Source organism: Megalobrama amblycephala, linkage group LG16 (assembly GCF_018812025.1).
Source record: "Megalobrama amblycephala isolate DHTTF-2021 linkage group LG16, ASM1881202v1, whole genome shotgun sequence".
Taxonomy (NCBI): domain Eukaryota; kingdom Metazoa; phylum Chordata; class Actinopteri; order Cypriniformes; family Xenocyprididae; genus Megalobrama; species Megalobrama amblycephala.
Genome location: NC_063059.1, coordinates 10936170 through 10955783, shown reverse-complemented (window position 1 = coordinate 10955783; position 19614 = coordinate 10936170). Strand labels below are relative to the sequence as shown.

General features: G+C 37.2%; 1 protein-coding gene across 1 annotated transcript in view; it reads right to left on the bottom strand.

The window, feature by feature from the left end:
* The window catches only part of zmp:0000001236 (mastermind-like protein 2), a 108940-nt gene that overhangs the window by 17868 nt on the left and 71458 nt on the right, over window positions 1-19614 (bottom strand). Inside the window, 2 exon segments of the mRNA XM_048159690.1 lie at window positions 11293-11375; window positions 11378-12548. Coding sequence (XP_048015647.1) covers window positions 11293-11375; window positions 11378-12548 — 1254 coding nt within the window.

Below are 19614 nucleotides of genomic sequence, written 5' to 3'. Positions count from 1 at the left end.
ACCTTACCAGTGCTGTTGCCGCTCTCTCCTATTGCAGTTTTGATTTTGAAAATAACTGATGGTCAATAAAATGCACCTCATATTTCTTGCTTTCGGTGACGTGAACTCTATTAAATGTACATATAAGATCGGATTTATCCGTTAACCTGCACTTAACCTTTTCACGTGCATTTTGTTTTCATATTAAGACCAATATCGCGATGTATCATTATATGATTGTCTAGTGATATATCGATTATCGCAGAATCGCTGACTCGCGATATTATCGTTATCGTGAGCCATTTATCATATCGTATCGTGAGGTACCCTCCGATTCCCACCCCTATTGCCTATCATTCATCGACCTCAAATATGGCTTTTCATCTGAAACATGTTGGTAGTAGAAACTTAACATGGCTGCTCGCTTTAACATTAACCTAGAACGATGTGGGCTATTTAAGTGTTTGTGCAGGGTAGAGTTGTCAATAGTATAGACTTTGGTATCAATCAATACTGAAATTTTAAAAATATGACTTGAGCAGGTTCGTAAACACCTCTGATTGGCCATTGTGTTGACGCACTCATCCGATATGTCTATCATTGGCAACAATGATCAACGCATGGCAGCGTCTGAAAGCACGCGGAAGTGTTTGAATTTGAAAGCGGGAACGTTTGAAAACAATGGACTTGTCCGCGATAGACGCCTGCTTTCATACGCTCCCTGCATATCTGTGCAAGCACTTGGTGAAGACCTTCATTATGACTATTTACAACGTTTTTACGGCGTTGATCATTGAAGCCAATCACAGGCATATCTGATGAGCTGTTAACACAATGGGCAATCAGAGGTGTTTATGAATCCGCTCAACAGCACTCAAATTTTTTAAAATTTCAGTACTAACTAGGTACCGAAGTCAGTACATTTGACAACTCTAGTGTGGGGTATGAAAGCTGAATCGTAGCTCGCTTACTGCATGACAGCTAACATGGAGGCACAGACGCGATCACTTGCACTTAAAATACTTTTAATTAATTTTTGGTCATACAGATAAGAGTAATACATCTTTTGAATCTGCGAGTCTACTTTTATTTGTGTGCGCTCACAATAACAACAAAACGTTGTACTTTTGTAAAATAATGAAAGCAAACAGGGTGCGCTTTCTGCCATCTATCTCTGTGGACTTGAGCGCATACTGCACACATAAAACAGAAAAAAGAAAAGAACCAAAACTACATGTAAACTTGCCTCACAGACCGCCAACTTTAAATTAACCAATTCAAATGGAAAACAAATATTCTCAGGTTATGTAATCCGTGCAAAACATGCATATAGGTGCGTCCACTATTGCGGAGATGACGAGTCAACATCGCCAAGCTTCGTCACTGCAGCCAAAACTACATTAAACATTAGTTTATTATTAAGTATTGATAAATCGGTCTCCTTGCTGTTTTTCCCCTATGCATTTATAATCATTACTTCTGTCTGTGCGCTGTGGCAAGCTATATGAGTATGCTTTAACGCTAATTGGGCTATAGGCATTAAAGGATCTTTATAATGATTTATATGGCTTATTAATAAACATGCAATTAGTCAACTAATTGCTTAAAATGAACGACTACTAGTTGACAAGAAAGATCTTTAGTCGAGGGCAGCCCTACCAACTATTAACTACAACTTTTGCCTCAATAATGTCCTAATTTTTATGAATAGTTAGTAAGGTAGTTGTTAAATTTAGGTATTGGGTAGGATTAAGGGATGTAGAATATGGTCATGCAGAATAAGGCATTAATATGTGCTTTATAGGTACTAATAAACAGCCAGTACCCTAGTAATTTGCATGCTAATAAGCAACTAGTTAATAGTGAGAATTGGACCCTAAACAAAAGTGTTACCAAAAGTTATTTTTACATTTACTTCACAACAAAAAAGGCACATGAACCAGGAACTGAAGGGGGACGTTTTTACAATTAAAGGCCTTTTACTTGCTAAAAATGTGTAAACTCAGAGTCATCAAACAGATGACAGAGGGCATGTAGTAGAGTGTGTTTTCAGCAAAGTTTTGAACGTTGATAATTTAGAGACTAATCTACGTATCAAATATGATGCAGTAAGGCTTTATAAGGGTTCAATCTTTCTTTCTTAAATTTCAAAATAATCAAAATAACACAGAAACGGAGGGGCTGTTTTGACTTGGGTGTTATAGGTGGTTGTTACATGTAGGTCATTTTTTTGTTGTTGTTGTAGGAAAGATTTGGTTATGATTCTAAAACTAAGGCTACCAGGTCTGCATTATCTGTTCATTCAGTGCCCTACAATGTTTAGATATGAAACAAAAAAATTTAGTGCGCTGCCTCCATAGAAAATCCCAGAGAAGAAAATCCCAGAATGCACCGTGACAAGCAGAGAAAAAAACTAAATCCAAGACAGTGGACTAGTAATAAGTAATAAAATGTATTAAAATATTTGAAATTTATATTTACATTTTATATCATTTATTTATTTTATAATTGTTAGTTAATTTGCTTAACATTTTTGTACCTTGGCAGTTTTAAACAAAATTGTATGTGTGTATATACACTTTTTGCATTGTTATTGCTCATCATTTACAATTAACTCAACTGAGAGTCGAGTCTTCTGCGGGGGTGTTTTTTGTGCGATGCACAGCCCCGCTGCCTATGTATTAAGTATTAATTAAGTTTTAATTCAGTCACTTATGAGCTTCCATTACAATTACAATGCTACAACAATGCTATGCAGTAAGTGTTAGGCAGTTCACTAGGTTTTGTAGCACAGCTACAGTCTCACATCAGAGCCATAAATACTTGAATCGCTCCTCCAGATACTGACTAGTCAGTGTAACAGCACTTTAATCAGAAAGTATCAGGCGCTGCTTGAAGTTTTTGGGGCACTCAGGTCTCTCAATGTGATATATTACTGTCTGAGGCTTTTTTTTTCTTCTCTCAGGTAGTGCACGCAGTACATTTTTTTTTTTTCTCCACAGGCAATAAAAAAGATTTCCATTCGATTCTTATGACAGCCTGTGATATCGCAGATTCCCTGTTTGCCATTCTTACTGTAGGCTGACAACTGATCAGCAGGCTGTGAGAACAAGGGAACAAGAAACAGACCCAACATTCTGGTCTCTTTACATGCATTTTGTGTATTGCACACAGTGGGATAAAATTCAGCTTGAACAAAAGTTCTTGAGGGCTCCGGTGGGATCACGGCACCATTTCGGAACCTTTATTTCCATGGCATTACTAATTCAGTTCACTGTGGGAAGACTGTCCATTGCCTATTTTTCTCCCTGTTGGAACAGACATTCTGGCTTCATTTCCACTGGTGCAGCATACTTAACCCCATCACCGCTGTATCATCTCTACAACCACAAACTCACATTCTCCCAAATATCAAAACACAATCATGTAATTTCATAAAGTTTTAAGTTAAATAATGGAAAAACTATATTAATCATGAAGCCAGTTCAACTCTAGAAAGCAATGTTGGGCAATACCTGTACACAGCAAATAGCAAACAACATAACTTTTTTAACTATTTCTCAGTTGCAAGGAGGTAGTGAAACATATTTATTGCTAAAGCAGAATATTTTTGACAATCACCACAATCTTATTTTTTTTTTCTAACTGTAATTTTGCATTTTCTGTATAGAATCAAAACAAATATTTTTTTGAGTTGGTTATTTTCATGAATTGGTCAAATGACTAAATGACTGGTCAAATGCAATTTAAAATGTTCTGAATCAGTTCGCAATTCAGTTTGAATCTCTCAGTGAATCATTCGGAGTGAATATATTTTTACATTTTCAAAAAACATTACTTATAAGCTGTCTTCCTAATGTGGACCAAAAAATATCCCAACAAGGACAAGGATTTCGGAAATTGCCACATGAAGTGTCCTCATAAACCATGTATACAAGAACACAGACTAATTATATTACGTTGTAAATATATTTTTGCTAATTTCAAATAAAATATGAAGTAGCAAACATGTAGCATGCTACAGTAATTTTGCTATATGTAGCTTGTGTAACTACACCATGGTGAAAATGAAGTACACTTTAGCATACTTTTAAAAGCAGTACTTTTTACGAAAATAACTTTAATTTTTTATATACTTTAATATACATATATTTCATTGCAAAACTGAATGTCATGTTTTTGAATGCTTAGTTTTTAAGTTAACTGCAATTACATGAAAATGTATTATAGTTTAAATTTATATTAAATGCAATTAGCTTGCATGCTTTTTCACCACTTAAGTACGCCTTACGTACATCTTCATTTACTTTTATAATTATTCTATTATCTTTTAAATATAAATAAATAAGTGTATAAAGTATAAGCATAAAGGGATAAAGTGTACTGCTGAATGCAAGCACAAACATTTATGCTTTTCATATATTTAGTATGTCAAATTGTTATAATCACAACAAAATAAATTAATAAAAAATACTTTTACATAAAATGTAAAAGTATTATGGTATTATATTGGCTGGAGAATTATATTTGGTATTGTTACGTTCCACGTATGTTTTGTTTTTTGTTTTTTCCCTCCCTCTCTTTTGTTACCTATCTGTCGATTCCCTTAGGTTGATCTTATTGGACGGAAAAACAACAATCATCTTGGTGACGTCATGACATGCGTTCTGCAAATCTGCGGGTGGCTGATCGTTTAAAGGGTTAGTTCACCCAAAAATGAATTCTGTCATTTATTACTTACCCTCATGCCGTTCCACACCCGTAAGACCTTCGTTAATCTTCAGAACACAAATTAAGATATTTTAGTTGAAATCCGATAGCTCCATGAGGCCTGCATAGGGAGCAATGGACACTTCCTCTCTCAAGATCCATAAAGGTACTAAAAACATATTTAAATCAGTTCATGTGAGTACAGTGGCTCAATATTAATATTATAAAGCGACAAGAATATTTTTGGAGCACCAAAAAAACAAAATAACGACTTATTTAGTGATGGCCGATTTCAAAACACTGCTTCAGGAAGCATCGGAGCACAGATGAATCAGTGTGTCGAATCTGCTGTTTGGAGCGCCAAAGTCACATGATTTCAGCCGTTGGCAGTTTGACACGCGATCTGAATCATGATTCAACACACTGATTCATTTATGCTCCGATGCTTCATGAAGCAGTGTTTTGAAATCGGCCATCACTAAATAAGTCGTTATTTTGTTTTTTTGGTGCTCCAAAAATATTCTTGTTTTTCTATTTTGTTTTTCTTGTCGCTTTATAATATTAATATTGAACCACTGTACTCACATGAACTCACATGTTCTCACAAGAGGAAGTGTCCATTGCTCCCTATGGAGGCCTCACGGAGCTAACTAAAATATCTTAATTTGTGTTCTGAAGATTAACGAAGGTCTTACAGGTGTGGAACGGCATGAGGGTAAGCAATAAATGACAGAATTTTCATTTTTGGGTGAACTAACCCTTTAAAGGGCCTTGACGGCATTCCCCCTGGAGTGAGTGTTTGGGCTCGGACCTCACTTACCTTTGTCGAGCCAGAGCCAGCCATCCTACGTGTTTGCGAACTGTTCACTTAGTCTTGTGGTTTATTCTCATTTCTGTGAGTTGTTTGTTGTATTCGTGTAATAGTTAACCTGATGGAGTTAGAGCGTGTTACAAGTTTCTCGTGTTAAATGTATGTGCCCATTCGTATGCTGGTGTGAAGTCATTATCTGTTAACCACTTGATTGACAAATAATGAACCCTTTGTTATGGACAGCTCAGTGCTAATCTCAACCTTACTGACAATTGTTAATTCCGTATAGTGCGTGACAGCTCGACCTGCTAGCTAGTATTTCATGTTAGTTAGTGTGTGGGTGTTCGCCTCCATTGTATTTTGTTTATTTATGTAGTGGAGTTTAGTTAAGGCGCGGCACGCGCCGAAGTTTTCGGTTTTGTTTCTACATTTTATTTTTGGTAGTTAGTTTAGGGGCGTAGGCACTAGTTAATGGGTTTTGTTATGATTATTTCTTTTGTTTGGCGACACCCTCGTTTTTTCTTACTTTTATTGAGTTTATGTTTCTCTTGTGTTGTCTTAATTTTCCCCGTGTTAATAAACATCGAGTTATAACTGCATCCCTTGTTGTCTGGTTTGTTCTCCCTCACACTGCAACAGCTGCATCTCACCTAAATGTTGCGTTCATTGCAGTGAACATCCTTAAACACGTAACAGTATTATATTTAATTCATATATTATCTGCAAGTAGTTCTTATTTAAAAAATATGCTATTAACATTTGAAGAACACTACAAGTGCACATTCAACACAATTAGGTGCAATGATTAGTTTAACTAATCTAGAGAGTAGTTGTTAACTTTTTGAGTGGCTTCCCCAACAATGCTTAGTAAACGACCGTGGCTAGAGGCAGTGTTTTGATATGCAATATGCAATATACTGTAACAATATACTGTACAAATGCAAACAGTGGTAGCCTATTCTGTATAGAGTACACAAGACAAGGTCCACTGAAAAAGCCCTTAAAGGATTAGTTCACTTTTAAATAAACTTTTGCTGATAATTTACTCACCCCCATGTCATCCAAGATGTCCATGTCTTTCTTTCTTCAGTCGAAAAGAAATTAAGGTTTTTGATGTAAACATTCTAGGATTTTTCTCCATATCATTCATTTCAATGGGCACCAAATGGTTGAAGGTCCAAATGGCAGCTTCAGTGCAGCTTCAAAGGGCTTTAAACGACACCAGACGATACCAGACGATGAATAAGGGTCTTATCTAGCGAAACGAAACGAAAAGTTTAAGTTTTATAAGCACAAATGCTGGCTTTGCTCTTTTCTCCGATGCACGTTCGTGACATCACGTAATACGCAATTACGTTGAAAAGGTCACGGTTGACGTAGGTGTAGCAACCACAGTTTCATTCGCTCAGGATTGTGTATAGGAAATCTCTGAAAAGTCACAAATTTCTGTCCTGACAAAAATTTTCTTTTAGGCTTTCTAATATTAAAACACCCAGGATACGCACACCTTTCAAGCGTGAGTTTAAAATATTCTAACTGACCGCCAGAGTGAGTTTTTTTTTAAGGCGACCATTATTTTAGAACGTTTGCCCTTATTGTTTCCATGGCGACGCGTGCGTGTCACGAGCGCTGAACGCAGCCACAATAACACTGTATGAGAGATGGATCACTATTATTTTGTTTTTCCTTTTTTATTTAAAATATTCGCAAACTTGCTAACATGTCTTCAACTATATGATATTCCGATTCTCAAGTAGGTGTGAGTGAGTATGTTTTGTAGTTTAAAAACCTTTATAAATGATCTTTATCTTGATCTATAATGCGAGATGGGCGCCGCCATCTTAGTTTGCACTGCAGTTCACAGAGTTCTGTCAGTCTGATTTACAGCAGGTGAATACATCAGTTTCTCCTGAAATATATGCAAGTAAGTGGCTGGTGAACTGGAAGAATAAGAGAGTAAACTTTATAGTTACTTAGACCCATTATGTGTGTCTGATATGAATAAATGTCGGCAAATTATATTTGAATTCACTGTTTATTGATGCTTCCACTGACGTCTGACATCAGTGTGTATTTTATAAACTCCAAATGTATTGTTTAATGGTGCTTATGCATATTTAAATGTCTGAAACCTTAAAAGAAACATTATGTGGCTGAAAACACTGCATAGCTGTGATGACAAAAGAGCGCGCGTCCGTCTCGCAGCCAGAGCGCGAAAGCACAGTTTGAATCTAGCAGTTATGTGACGTCGCTGAACATTCTAAATCCCATATGTGGAACCGTACGCCCAGGGGCACAGAAATAAACATCCCATATGTGGGAACGTACCGCTCAAAGGGTTAAACAATAAACTGACACAAAGACATTTGAATATGTGTATACGATCCTCCTTCCGCACATTTGTAATGTAAACACTGACTCGATGCTTCCGCCTACGTCAACCGTGACCTTTTCAACGTAATTGCGTATTACGTGACGTCACGAACGCGCATCGGAGAAAAGAGCAAGGCCAGCATTTGTGCTTATAAAACTTAAACTTTTTTTTTTTTTTTAAATGACCAATCGTTTCGCTAGATAAGACCCTTATTCATCGTCTGGTATCGTCTGGTGTCATTTAAAGCCCTTTGAAGCTGCACTGAAACTGCCATTTGGACCTTCAACCGTTTGGTGCCCATTGAAATGAATGATATGGAGAAAAATCCTAGAATGTTTACATCAAAAACCTTAATTTCTTTTCGACTGAAGAAAGAAAGACATGGACATCTTGGATGACATAGGGGTGAGTAAATTATCAGCAAAAGTTTATTTAAAAGTGGAGTAATCCTTTAAAGAGCCTAAACAACTCTCCCATCAATGGCTGCAAAAAGAGCTGTATGTTCATGTGATTGAACAAAACCTTTGTGTCAAAATCAAGCATGTCTCTCCACCCTCCCTTCCTGACATGCTTTTGGAGTGGGTAAGGATGACTCCTCTTGTGTGGTTCCCGTTATCGTTTCCCACAAAAAAAAGTCGAGAAATACTGTTTATATGAAACTGAAAAGGGGGATGTTCTAAAGCTCCCCAATCATAACAAATCAGTGGTTCAACCTCAGGCACTGGGCTAAGCAGATTACTGTCATTTTCCACAACTTGTCCCTTGCAGCTAACAACCTCCAATTAGCAAATCCCGCTGTGCGCATCTATGCCCTGACGGCAAGTGACTGTGACAGGCGGAGAAATTAGAAGTTTCGCATGTTAATCCTCCATGCTCTAGAAAGTCAGGCTGCCATCAAACTGCTTTGAGGGGATATACAAATTCAAGGCACCCTACACCCGCCTAGACACCAACAACAATCAGAAAAAACAAAATGAAAAACAGGCCTACAGCAAAGTGCAGAGCCATTGAGTTGGCAGACTGCTAACGGCTAACACAACAGGCTGACAGATGGAAAGAAAGCAGGGTGTGTGGTTTTGACACTACGACTCTATTGTGTAAAGAACAACCTGCTCTGCACAGCGAAAATGTGATATGATAGAAAAAAAAAGTGCTTAAATAGAAAATGTAGCAAAGCTAATTATTTGACCAAAGTCTCATACAGTCTAACACAAAGATAGTTCATGTTGCACGGTGGGTGTCATTCACTAATTATTGCGTGGAACTTCTCAACCAGAAATTCTGCAATAATCACAACAGATGAATTTGTTCTTAACCGTGTACTAATGTTATTTAATTCTGAGTATTCTAAATGAAAAAAAAAAAATGCAAAAATTATCCTGTACAATAATTCATCATTCTCAGCTATCATAAAATATGACGATCTCTGATGATGTTTTTTTTTTTTCCCCCAAGAGCATGCGCAGCAATATCCTTGAGCAATGACAGGTGTGCCACCCTAAAATATATTGAAAAATTTGATGCTGAAACATTTACAAGACCACTGGGAGTATCTGATTTTTGTGATGTGTGGTTTCAGAATAAAATGTTGAATAAAATGTATTGAAAATGGTTAGTGAATATTTGGCTGTGAATATTTGGTTCACAAGTTCACACTTAGAAATAATCAGATAGAGTAAAGGTTATGCGTATTTGGCATGCTGGCCAAGGGGATCAGGGTCTGAACTCGGAATTTTGGCCCGAACCCAGAGTACTCCCTCCGTATTCCTGTCTGAGTAAGGAACAAGCTGAGAGTAAGGAGTCGGGATGGCGGAGGGATCCAGAAAACTGTTGAGGAACATAGGTAAGACAGTTATGCATACATATAGGCCTCCTCTCTTACTGATTGGATAGATCATTTGAACATGTTCCTCCTGAACTTTGTTAAAAAAACATCATTTAGACAGCGAATCGACTTGATTCACAAATCATAGGTTTTTTATTTGATTCAGGAATTCTTTTTGCAAATTCAGATTGTTTTCATCCTATGAGATTTGATTTGATTTTGATTAATGATCCGATTCTGTCTTTTTTTTTTAAAGTATATTCATAGGATTATGTAAATACTTCTTTAAGGCATGGTTTCACAGACAGGGCTTAGATTAAGCCAGAATTAGGCCATAGTTTAATTAGTAGGGCTGCCCCCGACTAAAGAATTTTATAGTTGAATAGTAGTTGTTCCTTTAAGCGATTAGACGACTAATTGCGCGTTTATATTAATAAATTATATAAATCATAATAATGAGCCTTTAATCGCTTATATATGTAATACATAGCTTAATCAACACACAAACATATACATAAAGTTTACAGCAGCACACCCGCAAATATAATGATTATGAATGTGTTGTGAAAAAACAGGAGTCTGTCTAAACATTTTAATCATTTATTAATAAACTATTGTTTTGTGCAAACCATTTACAGTTTCGAATACTCTTATCTGTATGACCAAAAATTACAAAGTATTTTAAGTGATCGCACCGGCGCCTCTATGTCATACAGTAAGCTCACTCTCCACCTAAACACGAGAGTTGTTGAGGTTGATGAATGATAGGTGAATGGTTGGATTTCCTGCTGTTAATGATCTGTCCGTCACAGACTGCAGGATTTCGCCACTTCCTGTGGAGGTTTTTTTTGTTCTTTTTTTCTGGGACTAACCGACTAATAGCAATTTTGGTCGGATAAGCCTCTTCTCGTCGACTAATGATCAGTCGACTATTAGGGGCCAGCCCTATTAATTAGAACATTTAAGTACCTTTTATAAATGTGCTCTAGAAAAAACATTGCTGGTGTGCATTATGAGACAAAACAATGGCACTCATATATTTTAAGATGTGCCAGTGCAAGTTGCTTTCAGTTGAAACAGCTTGAACATGCATTTTAGTCTGGGCTTAGCTTCAACCTTGTCTGTGCAACCGGGGGCTAATGAGTTATAAGTAAGAAACTGCTAAAGATTATTCATTGTGGTGAGGTTTTTGAGCAATGAAGCAACTTATTTCAGTAGTAGTGGTCATGCAACGAGTTGGCAGCTTTATCAATGGTTTCTGCTCATTTAACTCGAGTCTATAGCACTATAGTGTGAAAGAGCTGCTCATGTTATAGTCAATCACCGTCCTGATGAGAAAGCGAACATAATGTGCTCAGAAAGCTGCTCAGAAAAAATGTCAATGAGAGTTACAGATGAAACAGAGAGTGAGCATGATCCAGTGAAAAGTGATAAAGAGGGCAGTGTGTGGGTTTGTAATAGATGCAGATAACCCCTGACGGTTAGTGAATGCGACCCAGTGTGTTCTGGCTTTTACACAAGATATCAGTGGGAACATATCATACAGTCAAACAAGCAACAATCGTTAAAAGGACCATAAACACAGTCTCTTACCTGTCTCTGTTGTGCCATTTTGAAACTGATTCCAGCACCATGCTGATTGAGTGGAGGCCTTTGAATTAAAGGCTTAGTTTGTAGCAGGGAGATGGCTGCATGGGAAGCTGGCAGTTCTGAAAGTGCATGCCCTGGCCTGCTGTAGATGGCTGCTGTTGTATGGTTGTTTTGTTAGGTGGTGCAGCCATGATGGGCATTTGTTGGCCCGTGGTGGAAGGTGGTGCTTTAGGGCTGAAATGCAGCAGGGGCTTGCTGCTGAGAACCTTTGTGTCGATGTGATGGGAGGGGTTGAATCCATTGGGCTTGAGAAAGCAGTTGGACATGCCTTTGGCCTGACCGGCACTTTGAGTGTTCAGTCTCTGCTGAGAAAGGGAAGCATTGCCGGGAAGAGTCTCCTGATTGAAAGAGCCAGGAGTCTGGTGAACACCTAATGCAGAAGACCAGTTCCTAACACCACCTGCTTGACTCTGCTGGTGGTTGTGAAGCATAGGGTTGGGCTGCTGTTGGTTAGCAGCCATTTGCTTCAGCTGCTCAGCATGTGACATCTCAGGCCATGGAAGACCTCGAGAGGGACCGCCAGTAGGTACCTGTCCATGGTGCCCTGAAGTGATGGGTGAGGTGGATAAAGTTGCATTGGCCATGGAAAAGGAAGGTCCAGCAGAGGCAGGTCTTAGTTGTGGAGAGCCTCCAGCCGTATGGCTAAAATCTGGTGAGTACTCTGTCTTGATTGGCTTATCCAGGTGAATACATAGAGGAGCCGCACCAGCTGAACTGGGTCGGCCCAGATCCAGACCAAAGTCATCATCTTGCTTTAACATCTTCTCCAGCTCTAGATCATTCAGTGATGGCACGGTCTTGGTGAGCTCATCGAACAAGTCCTGGAGCTCTGGGTCAATCTGTCCAGTTACTTCATCTTTGAAGTCAAACGTCAATGTGGCAGGATCTGTGGAAGACTGGCCACAGGTCTGAACTTCAATCGGTTCCTTCTTCATATCCCTTAGAGTTATGTTGAATAAATCGCTGCCAACTCCATGAGGCATCATGAAGGTATCCTTTCTTCGAAGGATGTTACCCTGGGTGGCATCCCCAACCAATCTTTGAGTCTGCCCTGAAGCCAAAACACAGGAACCAGGTCGAAAAGAGCTGGGTTCCATACGAAGGCGCTTGAAGTCAGATCCTGATGCTCCACAGGAGAGGCCATTCTGCTTGGGTGTATATCCAGGTGACTGTGCTTCAATCTTTCTCCTCAGTCCTTGCTGGAAAACAAAAACAAAGAACGGAAAGTCAATGAGACTTTATTGCTCTCAACATGTTTCACAAATCAGGTGCAAAAAACTGACAATTAAAGGCATATTGCTCTTTAAATTTAATCAAAATAATTCTTCAAAAGCCTTGTGCTAGCTTTCTACAGCCAAAATGAACTAATTTTCTGCTCAACTGGGAGACAAGGGCACATAATGTAACAAGACCATCTCTATCTAATTAATGAACTCTTATTAAAATACTCTTTGATGGTTCAAACCAATTACCACTATGACGGGAGTTCTAAATATTAGTGTATGAAAAATGTGTTCTCTGGGTGAATTATCTCTATGAAAACTGATAGAGTTTTGTAATTTATAGCCGAGACTATTTAGCCTTGTTCAGTTGCCCGTTTTGCATTTCAAAAGAGACGTATTAGATTTAACATAGAAAGTTTATGATTTCCCACAGGGTCCTAATGGGGAATGTCTACAGATATAGGTTAGACTCCTACTTACTAAGAATGTATGTGCTAGACATAGAATTGGGTCTCAATTACTAATAATTCTATGTGTGTTGTGTACTTATGTGCACAAAGAAAGTTCTAATATCATTTTTTACAGGCATGTACATGCATACATTTTATCTTACCTTCATTTGAATGTGAATGAATCTAGATTCATTTTAAATCAGGGACCTCATGCCCATAGTTAGCAATTAGCATAATACACGCACAAACCATCTTCTGTACATCGATTCATCACTCTCTGCAAATGTATTGCTCTCTAAAGATGTGCTCTTGCCCTGAGAGCATGCACAATCTTTCTGTAAAGCCAAGATTGCCACTCTCAAAACCAGCTAAAAAAAAAAAAAAAAAACACCTTTTATAGAGGCCTATGATCAGCTATATTTTTATGCAGTGCCTGTCACATTTTTGTGACTCTGAAATAAGATTTAGTTTAGGGTCTCTTAGTTATTGTTATTTATACATATAGATACATATTTTTTTCTTAATTACAAGTTTCTGATGCCACCACAAGTGCTTTTTGCATTTGTGTGTGGGTTGGTTCCAAACCTTAACCTAATTTTACAAACTTGTTGATGAATCAATTTCTGTGTAAAACATTCACACACAGGTTTTACACACAATATGTGTGTATGCACGCTACTACAGTTAATGAGACCCAATCTTAATCATATCATAAATATCCCTGGATAAGATGTGAGCATCTCCGCTAATCCGCGTTTTACTAGCAGCAGGTCAGTGCTCCCTAACAACATTTGCTGAAAAAATATATTCCAAAAACTATTGTCTCAAAACCTAGTATTAGCTGTGTGGATAAATTTAGCCATTAGATAGATGATGTTAGACAAAAGAAGCCTTTATCTGTGTCCCTCATTTGCATGAATTACATTTCCCACTGTTAGCTTGCTGTAAAGATAGCAGCATTTTCCTTGTGTGAAATGGTTCCCTTTGTTCCTCAAGTCTTAATTTATGTAAATAAGGCTTGAACAATGACTCATAAGCGCTGTTTAAGTAGCAGTATAGAGACAAATGTAAATGTAGTCCAATACTTGTATATAGAATAACTTTTACTTTAAAGGGCAGTGAAGGGATACATTACTAGAATTAAAAATGTATTATTAGGTCAAATGTTACTTTTTAACTAAATTAACTGGCTTTATATTTACAGTATTGCTGGTGTATCCTAATGTAGTCAGGTTTAATGACATATATCTAAAGTAAGGAACCTGACTACATTATGTTACAGCAACAAAGTCATTTCAGATCAGGTAGAAAATGCTCCTACATCTGCACATTTTCAGTTTTATGATGGAGAATGATGAATATAATTTAACAGACAGAATAATCATGAAGTAGCTGCTGACCAAAACCACCCTAACCAACATTATTTCCACCCAGCCGCAATATTGCCAGCACATGGATATGCAAAGTTATTTAAACACCATCTGAGATTATTGCCTACAAAGAGAGAGATGTGTGTTCAACCCAACATCATTATCAGCACAGGGACGGGTGACTGTGGTGCAGTTTTTGCTGTAGCGGCAAATTGAAGGCTTTTCCATTTAATATTACTGGAAATATTACTGGGCTGGGAAGTTTTATGCCTTCAGGACTGGGAGTGATCACAATTCTCCACACCCCACCCCAATGTCTGTCTCTCAATAGCCAGTATAATATTCAAATTTGATATGAATGGCATGCTGACATCATTATCAAACTACTTTTCCACTGTCTGACTCATCTAGGTTAGGAATAAAAAAATGAAATGCATTTGTGTTTGTTCAAACAAGTTCACAACAAGTTGCTGCCCAAAACCTCTCTAAAACCAGCCAAAAGTCCAGTCATTTACAACAACATAACTTATAACAGCTTAACTTCCATTACATGATTGCATCGTTGTAAAAAATGAACTAGCTTGTTGTGACTGTTTCTGAAACTACTGTAGTAACATGGTCACACCTCCGTCGTTTGACACTGGCTCAATATAGGTTTGCCAATGTCATGCACAGGTGATGGAGTAATACCTTCAAGATCACAATTAATGTCAGATTAGTTCATTTACAAAAAAAAAAAAAAAAAAAAAAAAATCCATTTTAATTTTTTAATCATGTTTACATGCATGTAATTGGCATACACTTTAGTATACATGGGTTCATTTAGTCAGAAGCATTCTTCACAAAGTAATTTTTTACTGCTGGTATTTGAGGACACTACTTAACTATTTTTGTTCCTTGTCGTTTTGCTTCATTTAATGTTAGATTCATTGCGGGTTTCCTCTAATCTCCAACATGTTTTCCAACCAATACGCCTATATAGGTTGTTTGTCACTTCCCTGAAATAAGACCCATAGGAGTGTTTGCTAAAGTTGCGCCCCTATCGACAACAGGACACTTTCATTTTAATGCATTGTTCCCTTTTATCTGCGTCATATTTCGGGTTTTGCGTAGCTCATTGGCAGGGCATTGCAATATATAACAATATGTAATCATGTGATCATGCGATCGTGGGTTCGATCCCAGGGAACGCATGTGCTCATAAAGTGTATATGCACTATAAATTACTAAGGGTAGGTTTAGAGGTGGTTTAGGGGTGGGGTGTGGGTGTAGTCTTTAATAAAAAAATGAGTTTTGCTAAATGGAAATAGGACAAATGGTGTGAAAAGTCCACACATTGCTTTAAATGAACATGCATTTTGATTGGTAACGACAGTCATACATCATTTCTTGACAACAGACATAACACGACACTGTCATTATTTTTACACCAGCTAGAGGGTGCATGACTTTAAAACGTAAATATAGGCCATAATAAGGTGCTTGAAAAACGACCTATAGGGTCGTTTTTTTGTTTTTTTTTTGAGGGCAGTCTGCTTATCTCATACTCCAGAGTTCGCTTATGTCTTTACTCACATGCACACTCTTCAAAAACAATACTGATTGTTGACATGCTAAATATATTTAGATTGAAATGTATATATATATTTAAATAGAATGAAAGATACATAAAGTACTGTAGAATGTTAGCATGCTTATAGAGGGCAACAGTCGGGTTCTAGAAGTAGAAACTCCATTCAATTTCTCCATAGGGATAATTTATAAACCTTTAAAAACAGACCTAATGTGAATTACGAGGTTGTAAGTCCATGGTATTTGCTTCTGGTGAAGCAATCAGCCTGCATTGTGTCAAAATATTTTTAAAATAATCATTTTTAACAGCGGAATTCCTGGTAAAAAATAAAATAAAATACAGAAATTGTACAGAAAATTACACAAATCAGAGTCAAAAAAAGGCAATACGTGGCAAAATATATATTTAGCTCCACCCACTCCCATGAAGATGTCGAAGTCAATCTCTCCACCCTTTTAAAATACCTACAGTAAATTTTTGTATATACATACATTTAATATACATTTTTAAAATTTATTTCAAAATATGTAAATATAAACAAGTACATATGAGTAGTTTTCTCCACTGTTTATAGTTTGATTATGCTGTTCACAATGCTTCATGGGATTGTAGTTCTTCCCCTCACTGAAGTACACAGTCTTGTACCTTTTTGTCCAATTTTCAAAAACTTTTTTAACTCAAATCAAAATTTGTAGTGTTGTGCTTCACTTCATATCTGATTGGTTCATGGCTTATAATGCTTTAACGAAGACTTTTAAAATCCCTATTGGAAACATGAATGGAAAAAAAAAATACTTACGGAACACGCATCATTGAAAAAGGGGTCGGGCACTAATGCACTCTATTGTTCCACAAGGCCATGATCTATGTAAGCCCACATGTCTAACTAACATAAACTATGTTTCTAACCACAGCTCGAGAACTGTAGTTCCAAAGACAAATTTGCAATGCTGTTTGCAAATGTTCGCTGCTGGTTTCCGGAAACACTGAACTGTTGAACTATGTTAGTAACAACAGACCATGCAACTATAGCAGGCTAACAATGCTTTTGGGAAACACACCCCAGGTTAAAAGACCAACTAAGACCAGTAAACCATCTTAGGCTAGATGCTCCCTCCTTCAATGTAAGTCTATGAGATTTGTTTCAGTGATAGAACAATATTTTGGTCAGGCTGATCAACTAGCCAATATTTTACTTTTTTCTTTGGTTGGAAAGAGATTGAAGGATCTAAGAAGACCGCTCTCAATGATTTGATGGTGCCTGGGAGGCTCAATGTTTACTTTTGGGGAAGATAAACCCATGAATGGCAATGTATTTTATCATAAAAAATCATTTACATCAACTTTAAAAGAGTTTTGAGGTCATAACATTGTATTGTGCAAGAAACTGCATGAAAATAAATCTGATAATTTGTCCCTGTGTGAAAAGGAATAAAAGTTTCTGTGTTTTACTGCCACTAGTGTTCATTTCAGCTGGAAACTGCAGTGAATTGTATGCAAAGATGTATTATCGGAGTTGTGCAAAAATGTAGGTAGAGGCACGTATTTACAATGTTGCAAAATTAGGTTATTGGCCCCAAAAAATCCAAATCTGGTCGACCACTAGATTTTTCCACTTGTTTTATTATCCGACAAGCACTCAGAAATGTAATAGCTCACTTCTCCGCACGGTCTGAGGTATCATTCATCATTCACAACAGTGCCAGATAGATTACATGCAAATTTTATACTTAACCATAAGTAGGAGCAATACTGATGCTTGCTAAAATAATACAACACAGAACAGCACTTTACGATCAGACAGGATTTTATGCTACATCAGTGAATCTTTCTATGCTTTTACAAACTCTTTGCCACCTCCCTCAACATTATTTATATTAGTTGATGAAACAGTATTGCAACATTCCAGAATCTTTCTTAATGTCCCTACTTGGTGTAAACAGTAGATTATTTGCCAAGATGACATTTCATAAAGGAATAGTGTTGTACAATTATCAATAAAATACAATTGTACAATATTCTCTGTGTCACTTATCTTTTTTTTAGATAGATAAATGTATCTCTTATCACAAGTCGAACATTGGCCAGTGAAGAACTGTCCCATATTGAGAGAAGATCCCAGTGACAGCCATGTGTGTCACTACCTTTTACAGTCCCTCGCCAGATTAAACAAGACATTTTTTATAAAATATTTACATGGTGACACAGATAACTGCCACCAACCAGATGTAGCATATTAAGGCAAAGAGGAACCTGATGTTTCTTGTCGGTATGCCAACCACATTTGAAACGGTCTGACAATACTACATGTTCATTTTGGCGGAGGGGCTGTGGAGAAACAGTGCCCTCTATTCATTGGAAATCCTCCTGACAGAGCTACAAGTGACCTGAAAATAGATTTTCTGATTAAGCTTTAATGAGCTCAGAAGCTCTGGATCACTTTGAAAGTGACTCCTGGAGGGAGGAGAAGAAACGGCTTTCAGCACAAACCGTGCAAAGGCTTAGAGGTATCACACACGTGACATTGCTCTTGCTGAAAACGAACACAACGGTAGATTAATATTGTAAAGTAACAACGCTCCGCTGAGGCGCACTAGGCAGTGTGCTGTGGGTCACGCTCATGTTAGACAAAGATCTTCTAGCTTAAGAACAATGGAAATTTGTGACTATAAAATGAGCTGTTGGTTTAAAGCTGAAGTGTTAAAGCTTTTCAATGTTAAAAATCATTCTCATTTCTGCTTCAGATTTAAAAAAAAAAGATAACTGTGACTTTATATTTCACAATTATTGCAATTGCGAAATTATTTGCATCCTAATAATCCATTAATAATCAGATTGATAGCTTAATCAGACTAAAAAGCCTTCATGTAAACATCGATCTGATTGAGAGGGTTGCATAGATCTGAAATAATCTGTTAAATTAGAAAATATTTGTAATATTAGCACCAAATCTGCAGTGCTGTGGTGCTTATATTTATTTACGTCTTACGTTGTACATTATAAACATGGTAGCAGGTGGAAAGAACAGGTAAGAGACTGAATATTTGCTAAATATCTGCTAGAAAAGGTTTTTGACATATCTATAAAAAAGGTATTCAAGGCAAAAATGCCAATTACGCTTACGGCATTCTCTGCGGTGACTGATGCACTGTGCATGTGCTGAAGTTTTGTTTGGAGAATGTATGTAATGCGAATGCAAACAAATATTTAAACTGGATTGCAAAGTTTAGGGCACATATAAACAGTACTTTAGGAATCTACAATCAGATTAGATTAATCCAAATCGATTAAAATCAGTGCATATAACCATATCCTTAGAGTCTAGGCTCTTTTGGCTTGGACCAGAAAGCAACAACCTAGCAACCACATATATAGACTAGCATAACATACAGAGTCCTAAAACCTAAAAGAGTTAGCATTTTTGAACTTCCACTGCCATCGTCCTGAAGTCAATGTATTTGTTTGTTTGTCTGTTTTTTTGTTAAATGCCTGAAATAACCTCAATATATTTTCACATTTTATTGAAATGACACAAAATACATCAGTATTATCCCAACTCCACTCGTGATTTTTTTTTTTTTATGTATCTTGATAAAGTCTTGCTAACAAGTGGTTAAACGGGACTACAAAGGTTGCTGGGGACATTA